General features: G+C 43.1%; 1 protein-coding gene across 2 annotated transcripts in view; it reads right to left on the minus strand.

Moving 5' to 3' along the window:
* Positions 1-24486, minus strand: part of EVL (Enah/Vasp-like) — a 226589-nt gene that overhangs the window by 44284 nt on the left and 157819 nt on the right. For both annotated transcript variants that reach the window (XM_030214620.1, XM_030214621.1), the window contains exons 4-5: positions 23488-23560; positions 21621-21679 (exon numbers count right to left, since the gene is read on the minus strand). In XM_030214620.1, coding sequence (XP_030070480.1) covers positions 21621-21679; positions 23488-23560 — 132 coding nt within the window. The remainder of the gene's footprint in view (positions 1-21620; positions 21680-23487; positions 23561-24486) is intronic.

Consider the following 24486-nt stretch of genomic DNA (forward strand, 5'->3'; position numbering starts at 1 on the left):
GAAAGTTCATCTGGGACACTATTTCAGCTGCGGCACTAACTGAGGCCCTTTTTCTTTCACTTTTATCACGTAAAGGGATGTTTTTTCATGTTTCTACAGACTAGCTTGTCTTGTTAGGATCACTACCAGGAAAAGCTAATGCCAAAGGATATTTTATATTTTGCTTTCTATACATAAAGGACATGCATAGCTATAAATCTTTAAGTAACTAGCCCAAGGCTTTCCAGGAATATTATTGGGATTTTACTTTTTTGTATCTAAACTGTAAATACACTAGCACTTGAAAATGTGATTATTAATAATAGTTAAACAGTAGAACCATGGTCTTCACTTGTTAAGAACCTTTGCTTTAAACATAAATTGGATATGTCCCGTGTTGAACGAACTAGTGAAGCAGCCTTTCTCAGAACACTAATATTCCCACTTCTCTATTTGTAAGTTGCCTGGCCTCTAGTGTGTACACTTTCTAACTCATGTAGATGGCCAGACATCTGGAAATATTCATGCTATGAAGGGCAGACTTCTACGGTCTGTGCCCCGATTGTGGCTGGACAGATTTAGCTTCCGTAACTGGAAAACAAGGCCAGTGACGGGCAGACTTCTACACTCTGTGCCCTGAAAATGGCAAGGACAAATCAAGACCAAGTATACATATCATACCTTATACTATGAGTTGATTTTGTTGGGCAGACTGGATGGACCGTACATCATCTACTATATTGCTACGCTCCAAAACAGAGATATGGGTTGACTTAAAGATATTTGTTTCCGTTCCATGGAGGTAGGTATTCTTCTATGCTGTACTACTGCAGATCTCTGAGTATTGCCTTTGTGTTTGACGCAGTGCCAGTCACCTGGTTGCTCACTGGATATATACAATGAACTATAATACTTCTCAAAAAGTCTGGCCTCTATTCTGTTAGGGCTGGAGGCCTAGGAATTTATCTCCATGGGATAGGAAAGAATATTCCCCATGCTGGTCCTCTCCTTTTAATTTTTGCATAATGAAGGCCTTTGTCCTTAGCAACGGGTAAAGCTATGTCCATGGCTCTGGTCATTATTCATCTGAAATATATAATTTTTAGTTCTAGAAAAATACTAAGGAAACTTTCAAGAAGATTACAGAGAAAACGATGAGCTTCTACATCAATGTGGTACTTAATATCTCCTTTCCCCAGCTTGTGTAGTATTACTTCTTTTGAAATGCACAGAAGTCTGGATTCAGTAAATGGCATCCAAATTTAGGAGCTGGAAAAAATCAGCGTGGCACGCTATTCTATTAAGAGGGCTCCAAGCTAAGTGCTCTTTCTACCCTCGCACTCAAATTTGGGCACCGGTATTTACGTCAACTGAAACCTGGTGTACATACCAGTGCCCAACTCTTGCCATTTGAGTGCGGGAATGGAAGTATTCTATAATTCTGCGTGCAAATTTTTGGAATGCCCCATCATGTCCCTGGCCACACCCCCTTCCGAGTTACAGGCTAGGGGATTTAGCCACACAGGATTATAGAATAGTGTACAGGAAGATGTGCGTACAAAATCTAATAAATGTCAATTAACTGCAATAATTGATTGTTAACATCAGTTTATTACTAGTTAATGTCTTGTTAGCTAATTAATTTGTGTGAGCATCTTTGATCTGTGCACAAATTTCGACGCCATATATAGAATCTGGGGGAAAATGTGTACTCTTGTCATCATTTTACAGACAACTGGTGCTCTTTAGCATACAGACTCTACCATGTAAAATGTGTGAGAAAGATAACCAGAGGTGCTCATTGATTATTGACAACATGTATCAGTCACATCGAAAATGCTAAACTATATGCAAAAGCAAAGAGGAAACACTGAGGGTTGCCAAAATTATACTGCTGATATTTAGAAGGTTCAAAAATATCATCAACACATCTAGGCAGATGGGTTGGCCAATCAGTCCCTCTTTGCCACCATCTACTTACTGTGTTAACATACAGTATTTTTTAAAAAGCAGATGATAAGACAAACTCAGAGGAGAGGCTGGAGGTACAATCCAGTTTTGATAAACTGCATTCCACTGAGAATTTCCCTTGGTGAATTAGGTAGCTGAAAGGTTGTCTTCATCAAGACACTTGAAGGGCATTTCTACAGTGATGCCCACAGTTACGCGCCACAAGAGCACGTAAGTGTACAGAATGCTGTCACTTTCATGGATAAGTATACACTTGTGTAACATACTTAAAGCGCTATTCTGTAAGGGTGCATGTAAGTGGCTTACCCCAGGATTCTATATAGCGCGACTTAAGTTGTGTGTGCAAATCCAGTCATATTCTGGATTTGCGCGCACAACCTAATTAGTTAACAAGCCAATCAGCACCGATAATTGCCACTTAACAAGCAATAATTGATACTAATTGGAATTAGAATTTACATGCAGAACTGTTTAAGCGTATTCTAGAATGTGATGTGCGTAAATTCTAAGTCGCATAGTTGAAAAGGGGGCATGACCATGGCCATGGAATAGGTGGGTCCTGGGCATTTCTAAAATCTATACGCCTGGTTACAGAATACACCTGGTCCACACGTAATTTAGACATTAGCATTTAATCGCCTGTGAGTAAATTTAATCAGACGGATGGGCGCTCAACATATTCTATAAATCACTTGGAAATTTAGGCTTATTCTATAAATTTAGGCGTACTTTATAGAATACGCCTAGGCGTATTTCGTTTCAGCACCAATTTTTTAGCCATCATATACAGAATGTAGTCCATAGTGTCTAAATGCAAGGGGAGCATTTACATGGGTGGAGCATGGAAGGGGCATGGGTAGGCTGCCACTTGCATGTGTAACTTACAGAATACAGTAAGCATGGTCTGTGCTGGGGTAACTGTGTGTACTTAAATATATGCTGCGTCAATACGAGGTTATGCTAGTCTTTTATAATAGAATCTGGGCACCCAGCATAGGCTCTTACTGCCTAGTATAGCAGCGCCTAAACGGAGGCGAATTACTCCCAGAATGGGAGAAGATACTTGATCCTTCCATCTTCTCCCTGCTCTCTGCATTTCTCTGGTTTGTTTCAAACTTTGATGAGTTTCACATATATCCAGTGCATCAATTCTAGCAAAAAAGGTGCCGGTACTCAAATGCTAGGCCACCCTTCAAGGGTGGGGTGATCACTGAGGGATCCACCCCACAATAGCCAGGCCCCCTACAACCAGTCACAGAACCTATGACAAGGCAGAATTGGTGTGTAGAGCCTGAGCTCTTTCATTAAAACTTGGGGTCATTAGGTCAATTTTAGCAGACAATGGAAAAGGTGCCGGTACTCAGTACCCCCAAGTACCCCCACAAAAAAAGCCCTGCATATATCTAATACTGTACGAAGCATATGAGAATGTCTCAGCTGGAACTAGCAATACACAAAGGAAGTGGGAACATAGGAGGGCTAGATACACCTCAGGACCATGATGGAGGTATATAAAATAATGAGTGGAGTGGAACAGGTGGATGTGAAGCGTCTGTTCACGCTTTCCAAAAATACTAGGACTAGGGGGCATGCGATGAAACTACAGTGTAGTAAATTGAAAACAAATCGGAGAAAATATTTCTTCACCCAACGCGTAATTAAACTCTGGAATTCGTTTCCAGAGAACGTGGTGAAGGCGGTTAGCTTGGCAGAGTTTAAAAAGGGGTTAGACGGTTTCCTAAAGGACAAGTCCATAAACCACTACTAAATGGACTTGGGAAAAATCCACAATTCCAGGAATAACATGTACAGAATGTTTGCACGTTTGGGAAGCTCGCCAGGTGCCCTTGGCCTGGATTGGCCGCTGTCGTGGATAGGATGCTGGGCTCGATGGACCCTTGGTCTTTTCCCAGTGTGGCATTACTTATGTACTTAAATATTTATCGTTCTGGTGTGTATAAAAACACTACAGAATAAACGTAAAATCACTACATAAAATTCATTGTGTGTAAAACAATACATAATAAAATAATATCAGTGCTTAAAAATCAGCATTACACAATAAATATAAAATCAGTGCTCTAGATTTGACACGGCACCGTGTTTTGGCATATAACGTGCCTGCCTTAAGCTACATCTCACACATTTGGAGTACTTGTCTGTTTGCATTTTGATACCTTCGGTGTTTAGATAGTGCATCATTTTATGTATGCACGGTCGTTTTAAAGATCTCCTTGCTTTTTTCACCCAGTATTACCATTTGACACTATTTACTTATTGTCAGACTCCTGAGGTAGGCACATTTTATGCCGAAACACGGTGCTGGGTCAAGTCTAGAGCACGTTCCCACTTCCTTTGTGTATTGCTATTTGTCTCGTTGGTCCTTACCGTTCGGTTACCTGTTGGTTTCAGCTGGAACTAGAGCATGCCGCTTTTGCTCTGGAGCAGCAGTTCCCAAACTGTAGGTTGTGACCCCAAATAGGGTCCTAAGAAATGGGCCTGCAAGAAACAGAGACCTCCCACCTAGACACAATTCCTGCCCTGTTAAACCCCGCTGAGCAACCTGGCACCTGATATTCAGAGGCACTTAACTGGATAGTGACACTGACTAGTACAACTAACCAGCCATCTCTTAGGTTAGGTTAGGGGCAGGCCAGGGACAGAGCCCCTACTTGCCAGTTAGTGGTGATTTTAAATTTAGGACAGCAAAAAGGCTGTCCTAACTTAGACAGAGAAGTTAACCAGGTGCCAGTCTGAATATTGGCTGACACCCAGTTAATTTCCAGGTGACCACTAAGACTTGGATATTCAACGCTGAGAGTCATGCATGCCCCGGCTTTGAATATCCAGGGTAAGTTCTGGTAACGGCTGTGAGGGGCTCAGACACTGCATACCACCATGGGCTCAATATTAGGAGGACAAGAGCAAACTCTTCAAAATGATTGGGGGTGCTAAACCCAATGAAAATGACCCCTCCTTGGATACAGTCAAAGAGAGACTGGGGGTGCTCAAGCACCCACATCACCCACAGAGCTGGCTCCTATGCCTAGACATCTGTTGCCCACCTACCACCAGAGCCTAGCTGTGATCTGCATTGAGCAGCAGCAGTCAGCACAAAGTCTGTGGCCCAGTGCACACTCACAGGCCCCGCCTCCTCCTTCTGCAAGGACCCCTGGTTCATATGCAAACCCGGACAGAGGCCCATGTCCTGTGAATCAATGCTATCTCACAGATCCTACTCTGACTGCTACCACTATCAATGCCCTCACCATTACTTCTACTACTATTTATCATTTCTATAGCGCTACAAGGCATACGCAGCGCTGTACACATTACTAATGCTGAAGTGAGTGGGGGGGAGGGACTGGACATACAATATCCATGGTTAGGAAAGGGAAGGAAAATGGGGAAAAGACAAAAGGGGAATGGAGGTCGGTTTGGGGGAAAAACACAGTAACATAATAACAGACGGCAGATAATGACCGGCAGGGTCTATATTGTCTGTCAAGCAAGGTGATTACAGTCGTACCTGTCGCTCTGTGCAGAACCTTCAGACTATCTCCTCTGTGCCTCTATTTAGGATTGCATCTGCTGATCAGTGCAGGTTATACCCTTCTATGCTCCCTCATTCTATTACTTGGCACCTACCATATACATATGTAGTTCGTAAAATACTAGCAATTATGTGCATTAGAGGTGCCCATAATTGGCATTTATATGTGTAAATGCTAAGCATTATTCTATAAAGTGCATGCCAAACTTTCTTAGCATGTGTGAGTGGGGCAAACATGTGGGCGGAGCATGGGCAAGCTACAGACATGTTGCCAAGCAACATGTGCAACTTGTAGAACACCATCAGTTGCATGCATTGCATAGCATGCTTAGGTGCGCCAACTCACCAGCCATTGACCTGTCATAAATGGGAGCACCTAAATTTTGCTAAACCAATGCGGCTTTGCACTAGTATTCTACAACAGCTTAGGCTTGCCTAAGTGCCAAAATTAGATCTGTTCAAGCCTTCCTAGACATCAATTTACTGCATACTTTGTGTCACGCATTTGTAGGTTCATGACTGGATTACTGTGATATTGTTTACGCAGGTCTTCCACAATCAGAAATAAAGCGTCTTCAAACTTTACAGAATACAGCACCTTGAGTACTATGGCACGCTAGAAAAAGACCACGTTACCCCCCTTCTCTTTAAAAAAAATTGCACTGGCTTCCAGTCACTTATAGAATCCAGTTCAAAATACTTGCTGACATTCAAGGCACTCCATACTGGATTATCTGTCTAAATTAATGATCGCATATGCCACCCCCCCGGCCATAGACTTATTCTAACTAACCCATCTCAGCCCTATTGGGAGTCAACACAAAAAAGTGCTTTTTACTTTGTGGTTCCATTCCTTTGGATCTGTCTGCCCCTTGGGATTCAAGCTGAACCATCTTTGAAAAACTTTAAATCGAGTCTCAAAACTCATCTATGGTAGACCTTTAATTGACTCAGGGTCTACCACGCTTGGACATTAGTGTGATGCAGCTGTTCACTGCTAGGATGTTTAAATAGTTCTTGTATGACTGGTGTACTTTCCAATTTTATTGTACATCGCCTTGAAATATCTGGTCAAAAAGGCGATTCAACAATTCTGAATAAACCATAAACCATACAGAATTGACCCTAAGTGCACCCCATTCTGGAGCCTACTTCTTGGTGTCAAATTATAGAATTGCCCCTACGTCTTTTTTGACATGTGAAAATCGTTTGTTTTGCTTTGATCCCAACATCTTGCTATAAAAGGATCCTATGTGTTTTTCCCATGACTTTTTGAATTCAATCACTGTTTTTGGCCCCACCGCTTCCACCGGGAGGTGGAGACTTTAGAGTAGAGGTCAACTGGGGAAGAAGGGGGAGGACAGTAGTGGAAGTTAACTGGGGAAATGGAGGAAAAGAGGGATGGAGACCCTGGAGGAGGGAAGAGAGAGAGGAGGCAGTGAGGAAGAGCAGAGGTCTGCTGAGAGAGAAGGAGACAAGGAGGAATATAAGCCTGTCCAGGAGAGGGAAGGGAACTGGAGAGGAAGGAGGCCCTTGTATTAATCAAGTAGCAGAAGTTATCTTGTCTTTCCTCTGATGAAACTCACAAGTCATCACTAACAGGAACTCATTAGGTTCTCCCCCTTTCACAAGGGCTTGAGCTCCTAAGCAAGAAAACACAAATCTAGCATATTTCTTTAGAATGTATTCCCTAGTTTACTTGCAGTATATACAGAAGGACTCAAATCCACAATCAGACCTCGCTACAGAAAAAAAAAAGTCAGGACTAAAAGCAGCTTTGCCAATTTAGCAAGAGGAAGCCCCTAGGCAACGTCAGAAGAAATGGGGTTCTCTTCTATTTAAATTCCCATCTATCACCATTAGAGGGGGCTCACTACAGCAGAGAAGATGGAGAAGATGTCAGTCTGGTCAGCTCACCCCTGGGCTCTCCCATCAGACTCAGGGGCCCTTTTACTAAGCTATGTAAACTCCTACGTGCGCCCAATGCGTGACATTTCCAAGTTACCACCCAGCTACCGTGTGGCCCGTGCAGTAATTTCATTTTTTACATGCGCCCACTACACGCACCAGAAAATATTTTTATTTTCTGGTGTGCGTGCGGTAATCAGCATTTTACGCGCGTAGACCATTACCACCAGGTTACTGTGTGAGACTTTTTCGTTAGGTCAATGGCTGGCGGTAAGGTCTCAGACCCAAAATGGACTTGTGGCAATTTTCATTTTGCCACAAGTCCATTTTTGGCAACAATAAAAAAAGGCATTTTTTTTACAGGTGCGCTAAAAAATGATTCTGCGCGCACCCAAGACACACGTCTACACTACCGCAGGCCATTTTTCAGTGCGCCTTAGTAAAAGGGCCCCTCAGAGCAGTTACCAATAAGGATATGACAAATGGTTTGTGCCTACAACCTCACCAGTGACCTTGTAAAACAGTACAAAAATGATGACACTTTCTGCAGACTCTAAGGGTTAACTTTAGTAATTTGTTTTAATATATTAATGTACATTACAGCACTTCATTATTATTTAACAAGCTTTATTTAATGCAAGGCCCATTATTGTTAATGAGGAACATTCACTAACAATGCCTGTTAAACAGCAATAATGTGCATTAGTGCAGGTTTGCTTCACCTGCCCATATACAAAAGGATTTAATCTTTATCTTACAATTTTCACCGTTTTTCAGATAAAGTCATGTGGACAGCAGCATTAGTCCACTCGAATACATAGAAATTAAGACCAACAAAAAACTTGTAAGTCAGATTATGTTACCGAACCAACAATACATTTCTGCCTAGCTACACACTCAACAGTTATTTAAAAAAAAAGCCATGGCTCTCTAAATCTTTATGAAAATAATCGGTTCTGTCAAAAGTCACACTCATTTAAAAATGGATACTTACTCAATTGGCAAATGGTTGATGCCATGTGAGGAGGGGTCCTCCTGGACATATTCACCTCAGATACAGCAACATAAGGGGGAGGTAATGGAATACAGTGTGACATGGGCTGGTATGATTGCGGTGGAGGGTGAGATGAAGGCTGGGAGGGCTGAGAAGCCTGGGTGAAGGGGCCAGCTGGACTAGCGACTGGCACCTGAGGGATGGCCACAGTTTCAATGCGTGACATGAAGACTCTGTCAGCACTTTTGATGGGGGACCTGCAGGAGTTTAAAGGAATTTGTGTTGTTAACATTTCTTCAGTTTGGTCCTTCGGGCCTATCTGAGTTACATTAGGCATGGACTCTTGCACCAGCACACCTGTAGATCCTCTGACCCTGCCATTTTGCACAGGAAGTGCCATTGGAGCAAGTGGCTGGCGCAACACACCCTTTGGTACAGATGATGCCATAGTTACTGGAGGAGGAGGAGGAGGGGAATGTGAAACAGAAGCATGCTTAACAGACTGATGAGGGGTCAATGGAGAATGGGAACCAGGAGCAGGTGGTGGGGATAAAGAGATCTGTTTGATTGTCCGGGATACGGTCCCATGGCTTGGCCGGGTTGGAGAGAAGGCAGAACCCAGGGATGTTGAAGGCTCTGGAGCAGAATGTCTGTGCTGCAACTCTGGGGATTCGCTGTTTCTTTTAGAGGACTTGAAAGAGGTTTTACTATTAGGCTCAGGGGCAGAAGATGCTGAAGCGATAGCTTTTGCATAGGATGGTGGAGGGGCGGCAGCAGCAGCGGCAGCAGCGGCGGCAGAAGCACCGAAGTTACTGTAGTCAGGAGAAGGAGACTGGCAGTGGGAAGGGGAGGAAGACACTTTTATCTGAAGGGTAGAAACTAAAAGAACAGAAGAGAAAATGAAAAGAATACAATGGGCATATATCAAGGAATGCAAATAAAGCAAGAGTGATTAGGAAAACAGGAACTGAATGGTAAATGGGAATGAAGGCTAAGGGAATGGGGAAGTCACTGATTTCAATGGTACACAGATGACGCCAAGATGCAAGAGCTGTGCTTCTGTTACTTCAGAATGGAGACTTTTAAATGAGCGGCTCAACTATTTTCATGTCAGCGGACCCTTGTCTAACAACTTCACATCCCAAAGCCAAATTCTGTAGGCTGACGCCAGGCATGAGGGACCACGAGGCAGCTGTCCACTTCGCTGTGTACAAATGTACAGGCAGCGCACTCCCAAATAGACAGCATGCCAAGCAGACTCACAGGCTCAATCACTGCCTCTATATCATTTTAGTTAAGAAAAATTTATAACACCGCATGGCCTACATCCCCGAGAGCCAGATTTTGAAAGCAGTGCATAGGAGTGTGGGAGTTGTAAATAGAACCATTACTAACACTTTGAAATTAGGACATTAAGACAGGATCTGGACATTTCAATTGATCAGATCGCCTGACGTATAAAAATTCCACTACCTCTACGCCGCCCATAAGAGTACAGAGGAATTTTTTTTTCTAAAAAGTTTGTTTAGTAAAAAAAATCAGATCCCACACCATCCATAAATATGGCAAACTGAGGGATTTCTAATAGGTTAAAGCCACTGGGCCCGATATTCAGCTGGCGGCGGACAGAAATGGCCCAGCATTAAATATCCAGGGTTTTTTTAACCACTAAAAAGTTAAACAGTTAGGCTGATATTCAGCGCTAACCAGTTAACGTTTTAGTGGTTAAAGATAGGACAGCTATTTATGCGGCCCTATTTGACCACTAAACTTATCCAGTTAGGCGCTGAATATCGGCACCTAATCCGGTAAGTCACAGGATATAGCCAGTTATGTGCTAGGTGGTTGTAATAAGTTATCTCCCGCTGAATATTAGCAATTAGGGATCAATATGCTATTTAACTGTTCAGCGGCCATGTCTGTCCGCTTAAATAGCTTTCAGTATCGGGAGGACTGTTCCCTCTCTAAGCTGAGCGAGAATCCTCCACCTACAGTCCTGCCAGTGGGGGGAGGGGTTGCTGTTTCACTGTCGTATTTTCAATAGTGAGAGCAGGGCCGCCTAGAGGGGGAGTGGGGGGGGGGGGGGGGGGGGGGGGGGGAAATTCCCCTGGCCCGGCCTCCAAGGGGGGCCTGACACCAGGGTCTTTCTCTCTCTCCTGCTCCGGGCCTCCCTTGCAGGCAGGGAGAAGACAAAGCAGGACTTTGGGCCAGGGCTTCTGGTTTGGCTGGCAGGGGTTCCCCCCAGGCCCCGCCAGCAGAAGAGGTCTTCCTGCAGCGCTGCTCTTCACTCTGCCACATGGCCTGCCAAGCGGCTGCTTTTCCCCTCAGTCCGCACGTGCTCAGTTTTGAAACCGAGCATGCGCCACGTGAGAGAAAAAGCAGCCATGTGGCTAGGTAGACATTGTGGCGGAGTGAACAGCAACACTGGAGGAAGATTTATTTTGCTGGCGGGGCTTCGGGATCCACACCAGCCAAGGTATTTGGAGTTGCTGCGGGGGTGGGGGTGGGGCGGCAGCAACAGCGGCCCTGCCCCAGGCCCGGCTCAGTGTCTCGGTGGCCCTGAGTGAGAGACGGGCAAACTCTGCAAGACTCCAGGAAGCCTGCCTGTCCCTGGAGATAGAAAGCACAATACTGAAACACTACCCCCCCCCCTAATGGCAGCAAAGCAGTTGGAGGACTACCGCTCAGCTTAGAGGGAACAGTGGAAAGCCTTGGTCTTCATTCCCAATTCTTGAGGGGCTGCCAAAGGGTCAGGTTTTCAGGATACCTTGAACGAATATGCATGAGATAAATTTGCATGCATACTACCTCCATTGAATGTAAATGTCTCTTACGCATATTCATTTAGAGATATGCTGAAAATCTGAACCCGTTGGTGGCCCTTGAGGACAGGACCAGGGGATTGAGGGATGGTACCAGAGATGTTCATTATAATATAGTAACGCCATCTCACAGGCTCAACGTTTACCAAAATATCAAAATGGCAGAACCTTTTTCGGAAGAGATGTCATATCTGTGACTGCAGAAATAGAAATAGTCAACTTTTTAAAGTTCTCATCACATATTATTTAGCTTAGGGGAGATGCCTAAATTGGTTCATTTGCACTGTATTTGATTTATTGCCATGAGATTTTATGGGGTCAATAGCCAAAAGGACTTGCACAGTTGGAACTGGGTACTAACTACATCAGTTCTCTTGAAAACTCTGGCAGGGCCAAGACATAACTTTGGGATGGACAAATTATATATTGCAGAGTAGGCAGGATTAGAGGCATTTGGGAGAGGGGCCAAAAATCATGCAGAAGGAAGTGACCTTCAGCTGCTATTGAGGTAACTTTAGTAAGGATGGTACAAATAGTAGTCTTAAGTCAGCGCTAGACATACTATGGCGTGCAACCACATTAACTAGCGCACTTTATGCCAGATTCTATGTAGCGCGCCTAGAGATCCATGCCAAAATTCAAGTGTATTCTGTAACTATGTGCGTAACTTAATTGGCTTAACAAGCCAATCAGCGCTTTTAACAGCACTTAACAAGCAATAATGAGCACTAATTGGCAATAATCAGAATTTACGCGCACAACTTGCTAAGCGCATTCTGCAATGAACTGCGCCTAACAACTAATGTGTGCAGTACAAAAGGGGCATGGTTAATGGCGGGGAAATGGGCATGGGTGTTCTAAAATTTACGTGCGTTGTTATAGAATACGGCCCGGTCCGCGTAAATCTACGTGTAGGGATTTACAGTGCGCCATGTTTCCACTGGTATAAATAGAGGCGCATAGTTTTAAGTGCTGGGATATCAACTATGCGTATTCTATGTACCGTGCATAAATCTTGTAGAATATGCTTAGGCGGAAATGTGTTCCGCGCAGATTTTTGTAGGCGCCATTTATTGGCTCTCCCCCTTTATCAGTAAATAGACCTCATTGAGTAAAATGGAACTTGAGGTAAACAGCGCACATTAATACATGTTAGCGTGTGATGGTGTGGTGACATCTTTTAGCGGTCCTTTTACTACGTTGTGGATCTTAGTGCGTCCTTACGTGGATCTTTCCTGCGCACTATAGGCATTTTTATTGCAGCTGTAAAAAAATACCTTTTTTCTGTTATTTTCATTTCTGGCCATGCAGCAATGTTGCCATTAGCATGCAGGCCATTTTTTAAAAATACCGCAGCAGCACTTACTGCTGCCTATTTCGTAGGCGATAAGGGCTCCTGTGTTATCCATGCGTTAACCAGTTAGCGAGTGGTAATGTAGATGCACTAAGGAGAAAATTCTATATATGGTACCTCAAAAATTGGTACTGTAAAACCATGCGGTTAGCGTGATTCTATAAACTACGGGGAGTAGTTTTGAAACAAAATACAGAGAATTGGAGGGGCATTTTCGAAAGAAACGTCTAAGTTGGAATTTGGACGTTTTACGAAGACATCCAAATTCAGAGGCGGGGAGAAGGTCATTTTTGAAAAAAGATGGATGTCCATCTTTCATTTCGAAAATACCAAGGACGTCCTGTGATTTGGACGCCCTTGTTTTTGGTCCATTTTCGAACAAGAAATGTCCAAATGCAAAACATCCAAAACAGAGGAGGAGTGGCTTAATGGGTAGTGCAGCGGGCCTTGATCCTGGCAACATGGATTCAATTCCCACTGCTGCTCCTTTTGACTTTGGGCAAGTCAAATGCACTAGGGGCATTTTTGGATATGACATCTAAGTCTGAATTTGGATGTTTTTTGTAAAACGTCCAAAATCAGAACAGGAAAGGTCATTTTCTACAAAAAAAAAAAAAATCAATCTTTTCCTTTTCAAAGTGCTGTTTGGAAAAATGTTTTGTGATTTGGGGGAGTAAGAGGAGGTGATCCCTGAGTCCCTCCAGTGGTCATTTGTGGCACCTCTTGTGTGGAGTAGAGGAGTAGCCTAGTGGTCCACTGCAGCTATTCATTATAAAAACAGGTCTAGCTCAAAATGTCTAAGTTTTAGACTTTGTTTTATTCCAGTATCGCTGAAAGACGTCCATGTCTTAGGAGCACCCAAGTCCCGCCTTGAACACACCCCTGGCACGCCCCCTTGAGGTTTGGACATCCTTCTGACGGACTGCAGTTGGAGACGTCCAAAACTGGGTTTCGATTATACCGATTTGGACGTCCCAGGGAGATGGATGTCCATGTTCCGATTTATGTCGAAAGACGGACGTCCATCTCTTTCGAAAATGAGCCTGATAGTGTCCTAGTGCTGAAGAGTGACGGGGGGGGGGGGGGGGGGGGGGGAGTTTGGAAAGAGATAAAGCTAAAGTTATGCCCTGTAAGGGGGGGGGGGGGTCTTTGGTTGCCAGCCATTGACCAGGAGGAGGAGAAGAGAGAGAGGGGAGTCCTAAAAACTGGACAGATCTACTGGCTGTGAGAGGCAGGTTGCAGCTCTAACAAGTGGCATCCGGGAGACAGTGTGCAGGGGACCGGAGTCAGGGAGAGCTCGTCCCAGAACCAGGGTGGACCAAAGTTGGGGTCACAGCTGGAGGAGGGTCAGATCGAAGGGGGGGGGGGTCTAAGCCCACTAAAGTAAATCAGTGTTAAGAAGAGGAGTACAGCCTTTGGGGATAAAATCTCTCTACAGGACGGGCATGGACAGGACAGGAGAAGCTGTATATATGTAAATAGCCCTGAATGAGAATTCCTCTGTAGATACACCTGAGGAGGATAGTGGCAAAGGTAGAAGCTGGAAGCTGAGGTTGCTCTGGAGTTCACCAAGTGACTGTACTGGAGAGGAGGTTAAAATTAAAGCCAGCTTGTTGCAGCAGTTTGTCAAATAAAAGTTGAGTTCTGTTATTAAATCTTTGGAGTGCCCTGTGGTTCCTGGGCTGAAGAGCTGAGTGGAACCCAGAACTGGTAAGAGAATCTGACCTCCCAAACTCCTGGATCGTTATTCCGGAGCACAGACCTACTCCCAAGCTTAACTGCATGTGTGCCTGGAATTGATGAGTGAAGGGAGATTGGCCCTGAATGGGAAACTGAACTAAACTGAACTAAGATCTGTTTTGTGGCCCAGGGCCAGAGCTAGCGAGCAGGTGAGACCCGGGTTACACATATAAATCATTCACTTATCTTTCTGTGGCGGCTGAGGGTCTGAATATTTTTCTGTACTTTTGAGATTTCACTTTATTTAACATTTTAAGATCGTGTAGTTAAGGTTTATTTTTGGAAAAGAGTTTTAAAGTGGAAAAGGAAAGCCTTCCAAAAATTGTGGACAAATGCGAAAAGTATGTTTAGGAAAGATATAATGACAAGCTCTGGGTCCTAATCTTTTTTACATTAAAAAAATTTTTTTAGTGAAGTTTTTATAGTGCTCTTAACCGTTATTTACAGATAATGGGCTCTGCTTTCAGGGGAATTTTCCCAGAGACTGCGCCCCTGGGATTGTGGTCCAAAGTTCTGCTCTTGTGAACATGTTGCCCCTGGAGGCAATTGGAATCTTAATAGGTTATGATACATTTTGAAGGACTAACACAAAAAGGTGACAAGGCCCACAGGTTGGCAACACTCGACACAATGCCTGGCATATTTTTTGCTCCACCATGCTGGCACTGCAAACGTCTCCAGAACGGGAGGGCTGGCTGCACTGAAGTCACAATACATAATACCGCCATAGCGGGCTCGTGAGTTTTAAAAATGCTCACATTGCCAGTATGGTGAGCACGTGGTGTACCAGACAGGTAGGCACGGACATCAAGGACCTCCCAGGTAACAATTTGTAAGGAGATAGGGCCAACAAGGGGATATTGTGTTTTTTTAATGCTTTTCCAAAACACATTGTCAGCCCCTGATGTAGAGTTGAACTTTCAAGAAGGGACATGTACAATCCTTCTGCTACCTGCAGAGATACAAGCAATATTTTCTCTAGGCTGAGCAGGTGTCCTCCCCTTACAGTCCTGCCAATGAGAGATGCTGTTTCAATATCATATTTATAACCAGGGTGGGACCAGGCTGCTGGCATCGGCATTTAAAAAGGAGATACAGCAGCTTTTAAACTAGAAATGGGGGGAAGGCCGACAGTCGCTCAAAAGCGCATGGTTCGGGAAAAGGTATCTTGCAAAGATACCTCACAAACAGGGAAGATAGGGTTTCTGGATAGTGAGGTTGCACAACAGACTGTGGTAGGCCAGGTGCCCTTAAGTACAACTAAAGACCAGACAAAAGATGTCAAATCAATAGTGTCAGGTACTAAGCATCATGCAAATAAGAACAACAAACATACTCTGAAATGTCTATATGCAAATGCTAGGAGTCTAAGAAATAAGATGGGAGAGTTGGAATATATTGCACTAAATGAAAAATTGGATATAATAGGCATTACTGAGACCTGGTGGAAGGAGGATAACCAGTGGGACACTGTCATACCGGGGTACAAAGTATATCGTAATGATAGGGTAGACCGGACTGGTGGAGGGGTAGCATTGTATATTAAAGAGAGCCTTGACTCAGATAGATTACAAACTCAGCAGGACACAAATCACACCTTTGAATCACTGTGGGTTGAAATTCCATGTATAAAAGGGAAAAAAATGGTGATAGGAGTGTACTATCGTCCACCTCGCCAGGATGAGCAGGTAGACACAGAAATGATAAAAGAAATCAGAGACGCAAACAAAATGGGCAATGTGATAATAATGGGTGACTTCAATTATCCAAATATAGACTGGGTAAATGTAACATCGGGACACGCTACAGAGATACAATTCCTTGATGAAATCAAGGACAGCTTTATGGAGCAACTGGTGCAGGAGCCGACAAGAGAAGGAAAAATTCTAGACTTGGTCCTTAGTGGAGCGCATGATCTGGTGAGGGACGTTATGGTACTGGGGCCGCTTGATAACAGTGACCATAATATGATCAGTTTTGACATCAACCTTGAAGTAACTGTACACAGAAAGTCAAATACGTTAGCGTTTAACTTTAAAAAAGGAGACTATGATAAAATGAGAAGAACGGTAAAAAAAAAACTTAGGGGGGCAACTGAGAGAGTAAAAACTGTACAACAGGCATGGACGCTGTTCAAAAATACCATCCTGGAGGCCCAGGCCATACATATTCCGCGAATTAGAAAAGAAAGACGGAAGTCCAAAAGACACCCGGCCTGGTTGAAAAGTGAGGTGAAGGAAGCTATTAGGGCTAAAAGAAACGCCTTCAGAAAATGGAAGAAGGAACCGTCTGAAAATAACAAGAAACAGCATAAGGAGTGTCAAAGCAAATGCAAGGCGCAGATTAAGAAGGCCAAGAGGGAGTATGAAAAAAAGATAGCATTACAGGCAAAAAAAACATAGTAAAAATTTTTTTCGGTATATTAAAAGCAGGAAGCTGGCAAAAGAATCGGTTGGGCCGCTGGATGACCGAGGGGTAAAAGGGGCGATCAAGGAAGACAAAGACGTAGCAGAGAGACTGAATGAATTCTTTGCTTTGGTCTTCACCGAGGAAGATTTGGGTGGGATACCGGTGTCGGAAATGGTATTTCAAGCGGACGAGTCGGAGAAACTTACTGACTTCACGGTAAACCTGGAGGACGTAATGGGGCAGTTCGGCAAACTGAAAAGTAGCAAATCTCCTGGACCGGATGGTATTCATCCTAGAGTACTGATAGAACTGAAAAACGAGCTTGCGGAGCTACTGCTAGTGATATGCAACTTATCCTTAAAATCGAGCGTGGTACCGGAAGATTGGAGGGTGGCCAATGTAACGCCCATTTTTAAAAAAGGCTCCAGGGGAGATCCGGGAAATTATAGACCGGTGAGTCTGACGTCGGTGCCGAGGAAAATGGTAGAGGCTATTATCAAAAACAAAATTACAGAGCACATCCGAGGACATGGATTACTGAGACCAAGTCAGCATGGCTTTTGTGTGGGGAAATCTTGCCTGACCAATTTACTTCAATTCTTTGAAGGAGTGAACAAACATGTGGACAAAGGGGAGTCGGTTGATATTGTGTATCTGGATTTTCAAAAGGCGTTTGACAAGGTACCTCATGAAAGGCTACAGAGGATATTGGAGGGTCATGGGATAGGAGGAAATGTCCTATTGTGGATTAAAAACTGGTTGAAGGATAGGAAACAGAGAGTGGGGTTAAATGGGCAGTATTCACAATGGAGAAGGGTAGTTAGTGGGGTTCCTCAGGGGTCCGTGCTAGGACCGCTGCTTTTTAATATATTTATAAATGATTTAGAGATGGGAGTAACTAGCGAGGTAATTAAATTTTCTGATGACACAAAGTTATTCAAAGTCGTTAAATCGCGACAGGATTGTGAAAAATTACAAGAGGACATTACGAGACTGGGAGACTGGGCGGCTAAATGGCAGATGATGTTTAATGTGAGCAAGTGCAAGGTGATGCATGTGGGAAAAAAGAACCCGAATTATAGCTACGTCATGCAAGGTTCCACGTTAGGAGTTACGGACCAAGAAAGGGATCTGGGTGTCGTCGTTGATAACACACTGAAACCTTCTGCTCAGTGTGCTGCTGCGGCTAAGAAAGCGAATAGAATGTTGGGTATTATCAGGAAAGGTATGGAAAACAGGTGTGAGGATGTTATAATGCCGTTGTATCGCTCCATGGTGCGACCGCACCTTGAGTATTGTGTTCAATTCTGGTCGCCGCATCTCAAGAAAGATATAGTAGAATTGGAAAAGGTGCAGCGAAGGGCGACTAAAATGATAGCGGGGATGGGACGACTTCCCTATGAAGAAAGACTAAGGAGGCTAGGGCTATACAGCTTGGAGAAGAGACGGCTGAGGGGAGACATGATAGAGGTATATAAAATAATGAGTGGAGTGGAACAGGCGGATGTGAAGCGTCTGTTCACGCTTTCCAAAAATACTAGGACTAGGGGGCATGCGATGAAACTACAGTGTAGTAAATTTAAAACAAATCGGAGAAAATTTTTCTTCACCCAACGTGTAATTAAACTCTGGAATTCGTTGCCGGAGAAAGTGGTGAAGGCGGTTAGCTTAGCAGAGTTTAAAAAGGGGTTGGACGGTTTCCTAAGGGACAAGTCCATAAACCGCTACTAAACGGACTTGGAAAACTCCAAAATTCCAGGAATAACATGTATAGAATGTCTGTACGTTTGGGAAGCTTGCCAGGTGCCCTTGGCCTGGATTGGCCGCTGTCGTGGACAGGATGCTGGGCTCGATGGACCCTTGGTCTTTTCCCAGTATGGCATTACTTATGTACTTATAATAGCGAGGGACAAGCAATCTCTGCAGGATTCCAGGGAACCTTTCTGTTCATAGTGATTAAAAACACAATATTGAAGCCCCCCCCCCCCCCCACTGTTCTGTTCCTAGTGATTAAAAACACAATATTGAAGCCCCCTCCCCCCCCACTGGCCAGAATGCGGTTAGAGGACTCCCGCTCCGTTTAGAAGGAACATTGGATGGGAGAGGGGTAGGAGGATCTCAGATTCCCTTCTAATCATATAGCATTCTTCTAGCTGCCTGATGCTGAGAACCATGCAAGACTCCATATTCACATGGGACCAGGAAGTTCAAACCGTGAAATGGAGGAAGTGGTGCCACATTAGTAGAAAGGAATCAGAGGACCCCCACGCTGGTCAGTGGGAAATTGGGCCTATGTGGTGTCAAAACTCATGTACCTCTATGGCTTGGAAAAGAGACGGCTGAGGGGGGGATATGATTGAGGTCTACAAAATCTTGAGTGGTGTAGCATGGGTACAAGAGAATCGATTTTTTACTCTTTCAAAAAGGACAAAGACCAGGGGACACTCAATGAAATTACACGGAAATACTTTTAAAACAAATAGGAGGAAATTTTTTTTTCACTCAAGGAATAGTTAAGCCGTGGAACTTGCTGCCACAGAATGTGGTAACAGCAGATAGTGTATCTGGGTTTAAAAAAAAACGTTTGAACAAGTTCCTGGAGGAAAAGTCTATCTCTGTTATTGAGATGGATATGGGGGAAGCCACTGTTTGCACTGGGATTGGTAGCATGGAATGTTGCTACTAATTGGGTTTCTCCACTGCTGGAAGCAGGATGCTGGGCTAGATGGACCATTGGTCTGACCCAGTATGACTATTCTTATGTTAAGAATTCTTAGGTCACCATCTTATCTTGGGATTTACCAAATAATCATCCAGTTTTTTTTTTTAATTTTTGATGAAATATCTGACCAAGAAGATGTCCAACTCCAGTCATTAAGGGATACATACTGGTCAGCTGTTCAGACTATCCCTAAAATGCATGAGAAGTTTGCATGCACACTGCCTTAATTGTATGCAAATCTCTCTCATTCATAAGCATTAAAATCTATAATTGGGCTAATCCACTTTTATATAGCAAAGTACAATTTCAATGTCCAAACAATTTTGTTGATTCTATTATTTGATTTTTATAACCTTATCTAAATAATTAACTATACATTTAAGTATTAAGAAGCTCAGTACATCCCCATATCGATCCACTGGGAAATTACGGTTTCAGATGAAAATCATCACACCAATAGTGCCAAAATTCTTACTCTTAATGACACTCTATAGTATGTAGAAAAAAATATATAAAAGATCACTTATCTCAGACTGATGCACTTTTGGTGTTGTGTATTTTTAAATTATACTCCCAGCTGCAATTTCTTCAATCAGCTTCACCCTTGTGACAGCACGGATCCTTCGATAGCGAATGTTTACTAATATTCCAAGATGAATTTATCTTTGAGCAAAAGTTTTCTTTAATTCCAACTCCAAGAGTAATCCCAAACTCAGTCACTATCAGTAAATGTTTCTTTGAAGTTTTACACCTTAAGTCGCTATCGAAGGACCCATGCTATCACAAGGGTGACGATTGAAGAAATTTCAGCTGGGATTACAATTTAAAAATGCACGACCCCCAATAGCACATCAGTCTGGGATAAGTGATCTTTTATATATTTTCTCTACATACTATAGAGTTTCATTAAGAGTAAGAATTTTGGCGCTATTGGTGCGATGATTTTAATCTGAAACCATAATTTGTTAGTGGGGCAATATGGGGATGTACTGAGAACCTTAACATTTAAATGTATAATTAATTATTTAGATAAGGTTATTAAAATCAAATAATAGGGGGGGGGGGGGAGTCTGGACAAGGAATACAATAGACAGAGAGGATAATGGTATATAGAGCTTTAAGAAGCACCAGTAAGGCAGTGAACTTTTACCAACACATTAAATATAGGAAAATGAAGAGGATGACTATGACTAGACCATGAAAGGATTACGAATGAGCATGGAGTATTTAAAAAGATAGGGGGGAGGGGATGAGTGGGAGGGGAGGGGGGAATAATAGTAACAAGGGGTTCAATCACGGAATAATGTAAGGTGTTACTATTGGAATTACGGTTTGAGTTTGATGTAACATGCCGACTATTGTTTCTTTCAGTGTACATGGCAAAAGTGAAGGTAGTAAGGGGGAAGGGGGGATAAGAGAGGGTACTGTTACAAAAACAAAAACTGATGATAGCAACTTAAGATTAATGTACATAAGAACGATAGCTTTACAATTTGTTGTGTATGTACTCTAATGGATGTGTTACCAGGTGGAATCATCAATAAAAATGTTGACACATAAAATCAAATAACAGAATCAACAAAATTGTTTGGACGGTCATATGCATTAGAGATATCCCGAAACACAGACAGGTCATTGGCTCTCAAGGACCAGGGTCAGACATTCCTGCCACCGTTCTCTTTAAGCTCCCTGGTGGCACATTTTCAGCATTACAAGCAGAATGACTGATCATCCCTGGTATATTCTTCTTTAAAAGACTATACCAGTTGGATTTCTATTATACTTTTCTTTTAAAATCAAAAGTACAGAGGCAGTGTTTGATAAAAAGGCTCCTGACTGTACCCGCTCATTTTAATAAAGGATTGTCCTCTCACTAAAACCTTTCTATGGAATACATCAGTGTTAATCAATTTGAAAAAAAAAAAATCAATCAAAAACAAATTAGAAGCCAACCAAAAACGCCCTGTTATCACCTTTTGATGCCTTTCCTCTGAGCAGTGACAGTGCAGCTAAAGCGAGTAGCGATCGCTTAAAAGCAGAATGAGGGCGGAAGGCTACAACCCCCTAAAACTATCAGTTCTCTGCAAAACCGGCTAATTATGTGGTGACACAATCATGGACATGAAGACTTTGGTGTTACATTAAAGGTTAAACGCTTCAACACTTGCCTGTGGTAGAGGTTCTCCGTTCCAGTGACTCCTGGCGCTGCTGCTGCTCCATCATTTCCCTAAAATAATCATACAATCAGACTTTATGTCACTTGACTTTCAAATTCGATATTCTGCTTTTCATAAACATCTCTAAGCAGAGTGTAGTACGCAACAGATGAATGCAAATCTACTTTTCGTAGTTAGACTGTAAAACTCAAACAACTTTCTCTTTTAGTCTGGATTTAAAGTGTGGTATTCTCAGTGTAACAGAACAACTTTCCCCTGTTAAAAAAAAGAAAAAAAAAAGTCTGTGCAATCCTCTGTTCGTTTAAGAATTTCTTTACTTAAGTCGCTCTTCTCTTCCTACTGACTGGTTCATATTTTTTTAATCACGGATAAAGCACGGCAGATATACAGGGATGTGACGGAACACATAACTGAGTTGAAAAAAAGGTTTGGACAAGTTCCTGGAGGAAAAGTCCATAGTCTGTTATTGAGATGGACATAGGGGAAAACACTGCTTGCCCTGGGATTGGTAGCATGGAATGTTGCTACTAATTGGGTTTCTGCCAGGTACTTGTGACCTGGATTAGCCACTGTTGGTCTGACCCAGTATGGCTATTCTTATATAAAGAGTCCTCATAGAGTCTTCCAAGACGCACAATAGTGAGGAATGTACCAAACAAAAGAGGCAAGAGCCGCCCAGCCTTGTACTGCAAAAGATTCCTTTATTTGAATCCAACAGTTCAGGATAGCAACATAAATTTTATGTTATGTTATTCCGACCTGTTGGATTCAAATAAAGGAATCTATTAGAGTACAAGGCTGGACAGCTCTTGTCTCTTTTGTTTGGTACATTCCTCACTGGTATTTGACGGGACACAGATTCTTACAAAAGTCTTTTGGGTATTTGTAGCCTTGCTTATTTATTTCCAATCAGCACCACAGGTAACAGAGTACATCAGAAACCAGGGTAGGCTAAAAGTCTCTCCTGAGAGGCTGAATCTGCAAAGTTACAAAGAGATATTCCACCTTATCATACCCCGAATGTGTTATCAGCATCATTTTCAGCTTTAGGTTTTTCTTGGATTATATTTGATACTTAATTCATTCTGTGCTAAAGATGAATGACAAATGATTGAAGTCATTTCCACTGAAAGTTCTGTTACTAAGAGAAAGTTTGCAGCAACTGTGAAGAATCCAACACAGAACCACAAACCACAACTAAAATTATAACAAGCAATTGATAAAGTAAAAGATAATGGATTCAATGCCAGACTGGTGGAAGACCAGCCAACCCAAGAGCAAGCACATGACAGAAATACATTACAGATCTGCTTAGGTAATGGTTGGCTGTATACAAGGCTCTCTGTTCATGAAGACCAATACCTAGAATAAAGCCACCACAGTCAGAGTGCAAGTATATCATGAAGAAAAGGGAAAGGGAAATGGGACTTGATATACTGCCTTTCTGTGGTATTTTGCAACTACATTCAAAGTGGTTTACATATATACAGGTACTTATTTTGTACCTGGGGCAATGGAGGGTTAAGTGACTTGCCCACAGTCACAAGGAGCTGCAGTGGGAATCACACCCAGTTCCCCAGGATCAAAGTCTGCTGCACTAACCACTAGGCTAATCCTCCACAGCCATTTGCCAGATTGTTCCAAAAACATTCCTTTATACTTGACTGCAATGCCTTAAAAATTCACAGGAATGTTTCTGGAGCTCCAAAACTTGCCACATTCTACAGATTCCTACTGCTTAACGGAACACACAAGTTAAGCAATGCATCAAGATGCAGTTAGAAACACACAAACTCTCTTGTATCATGCAGAACAACTGGACACCTACCAGTTCCTTCACAGTGATGATGTTCCTTACCTTCTCTGTACTTCCATTTCATCTGGAGAGGGTCCATTCTGAATATTCTGAACCTGGCGCTGGGTAGCTGGACCTAGGTTAAACACATAGACATACAAAAGATAATGTCAAGAGCTTCCGTTCTGTGAAATTCCAAGGGGAGTAAAAGCTTCACAATACAATCGAGCCAAGTGTCCCGACAGCCACCATATCTTTTCTGTGGGTTCAGAAAATAAGCCCGAGACGCAACCATGGCCTAGCTCAGAAAAATGAGCTGAAGGAAGTTCAAAGAAACATGATTTCCTTTAAAAAAAGACAGTATATTTAATGCACACTAGTAGGATTATTTATTTACTAGTAAAAAAAAGGCCCGTTTCTGACACAAATGAAACGGGCGCTAGCAAGGTTTTCCTCGGAGTGTGTATGTTTGGGAGAGTGTGTGTGAGAGTGACTGTGTGAGAGACAGAGTGAAAGTGTGAGTGTGTGTGTGTGAGAGAGAGAGTGAGTCTGGGTGTGAGTGTGTTTGTGAGAGAGTGTGTGAGAATGAGAGTGTGTGCAAGTGTGTATGTGAGACACAGTGTGAGAGAGAGAGTGTGTGTGTGTGTGTGAGAGAGAGAGTGTGTGTGAGACACAGATTCTCTGAGAGAGTGAGTGTATGAGACCAAGCGAGTGTGTGAGTGACTGTGTGGCACATAGAGAGTGAATGTGATACAGTGTGAGACAGAGTGTGTGAGAGTGTGAGTCAGAAAGACATTGTATATGAGAGAGAGAGTGTGAGTCCTGCCCTCCCAATCCATGCCCATCTGTCCCCTGCCCCCTCCATTCATCCTTTTCCAGCAATTCCCCTCTCTCCCTGAGCCCTGCCCTCTCAATCCATGCCCATCCATGCTCCTCTGTCACCTGCCCCCTCCATTCATCCCTATCCAGCAATTCCCCTCTCTCCCTGAGCCCTGCCCTGCAATCCATATCCATCCATGCCCATCTGTCCCCTCCATTCATCCCTATCCAGCAATTCCCCTC

The sequence above is a fragment of the Microcaecilia unicolor genome, chromosome 9 (assembly GCF_901765095.1).
Source record: "Microcaecilia unicolor chromosome 9, aMicUni1.1, whole genome shotgun sequence".
In the NCBI taxonomy this organism is placed as follows: domain Eukaryota; kingdom Metazoa; phylum Chordata; class Amphibia; order Gymnophiona; family Siphonopidae; genus Microcaecilia; species Microcaecilia unicolor.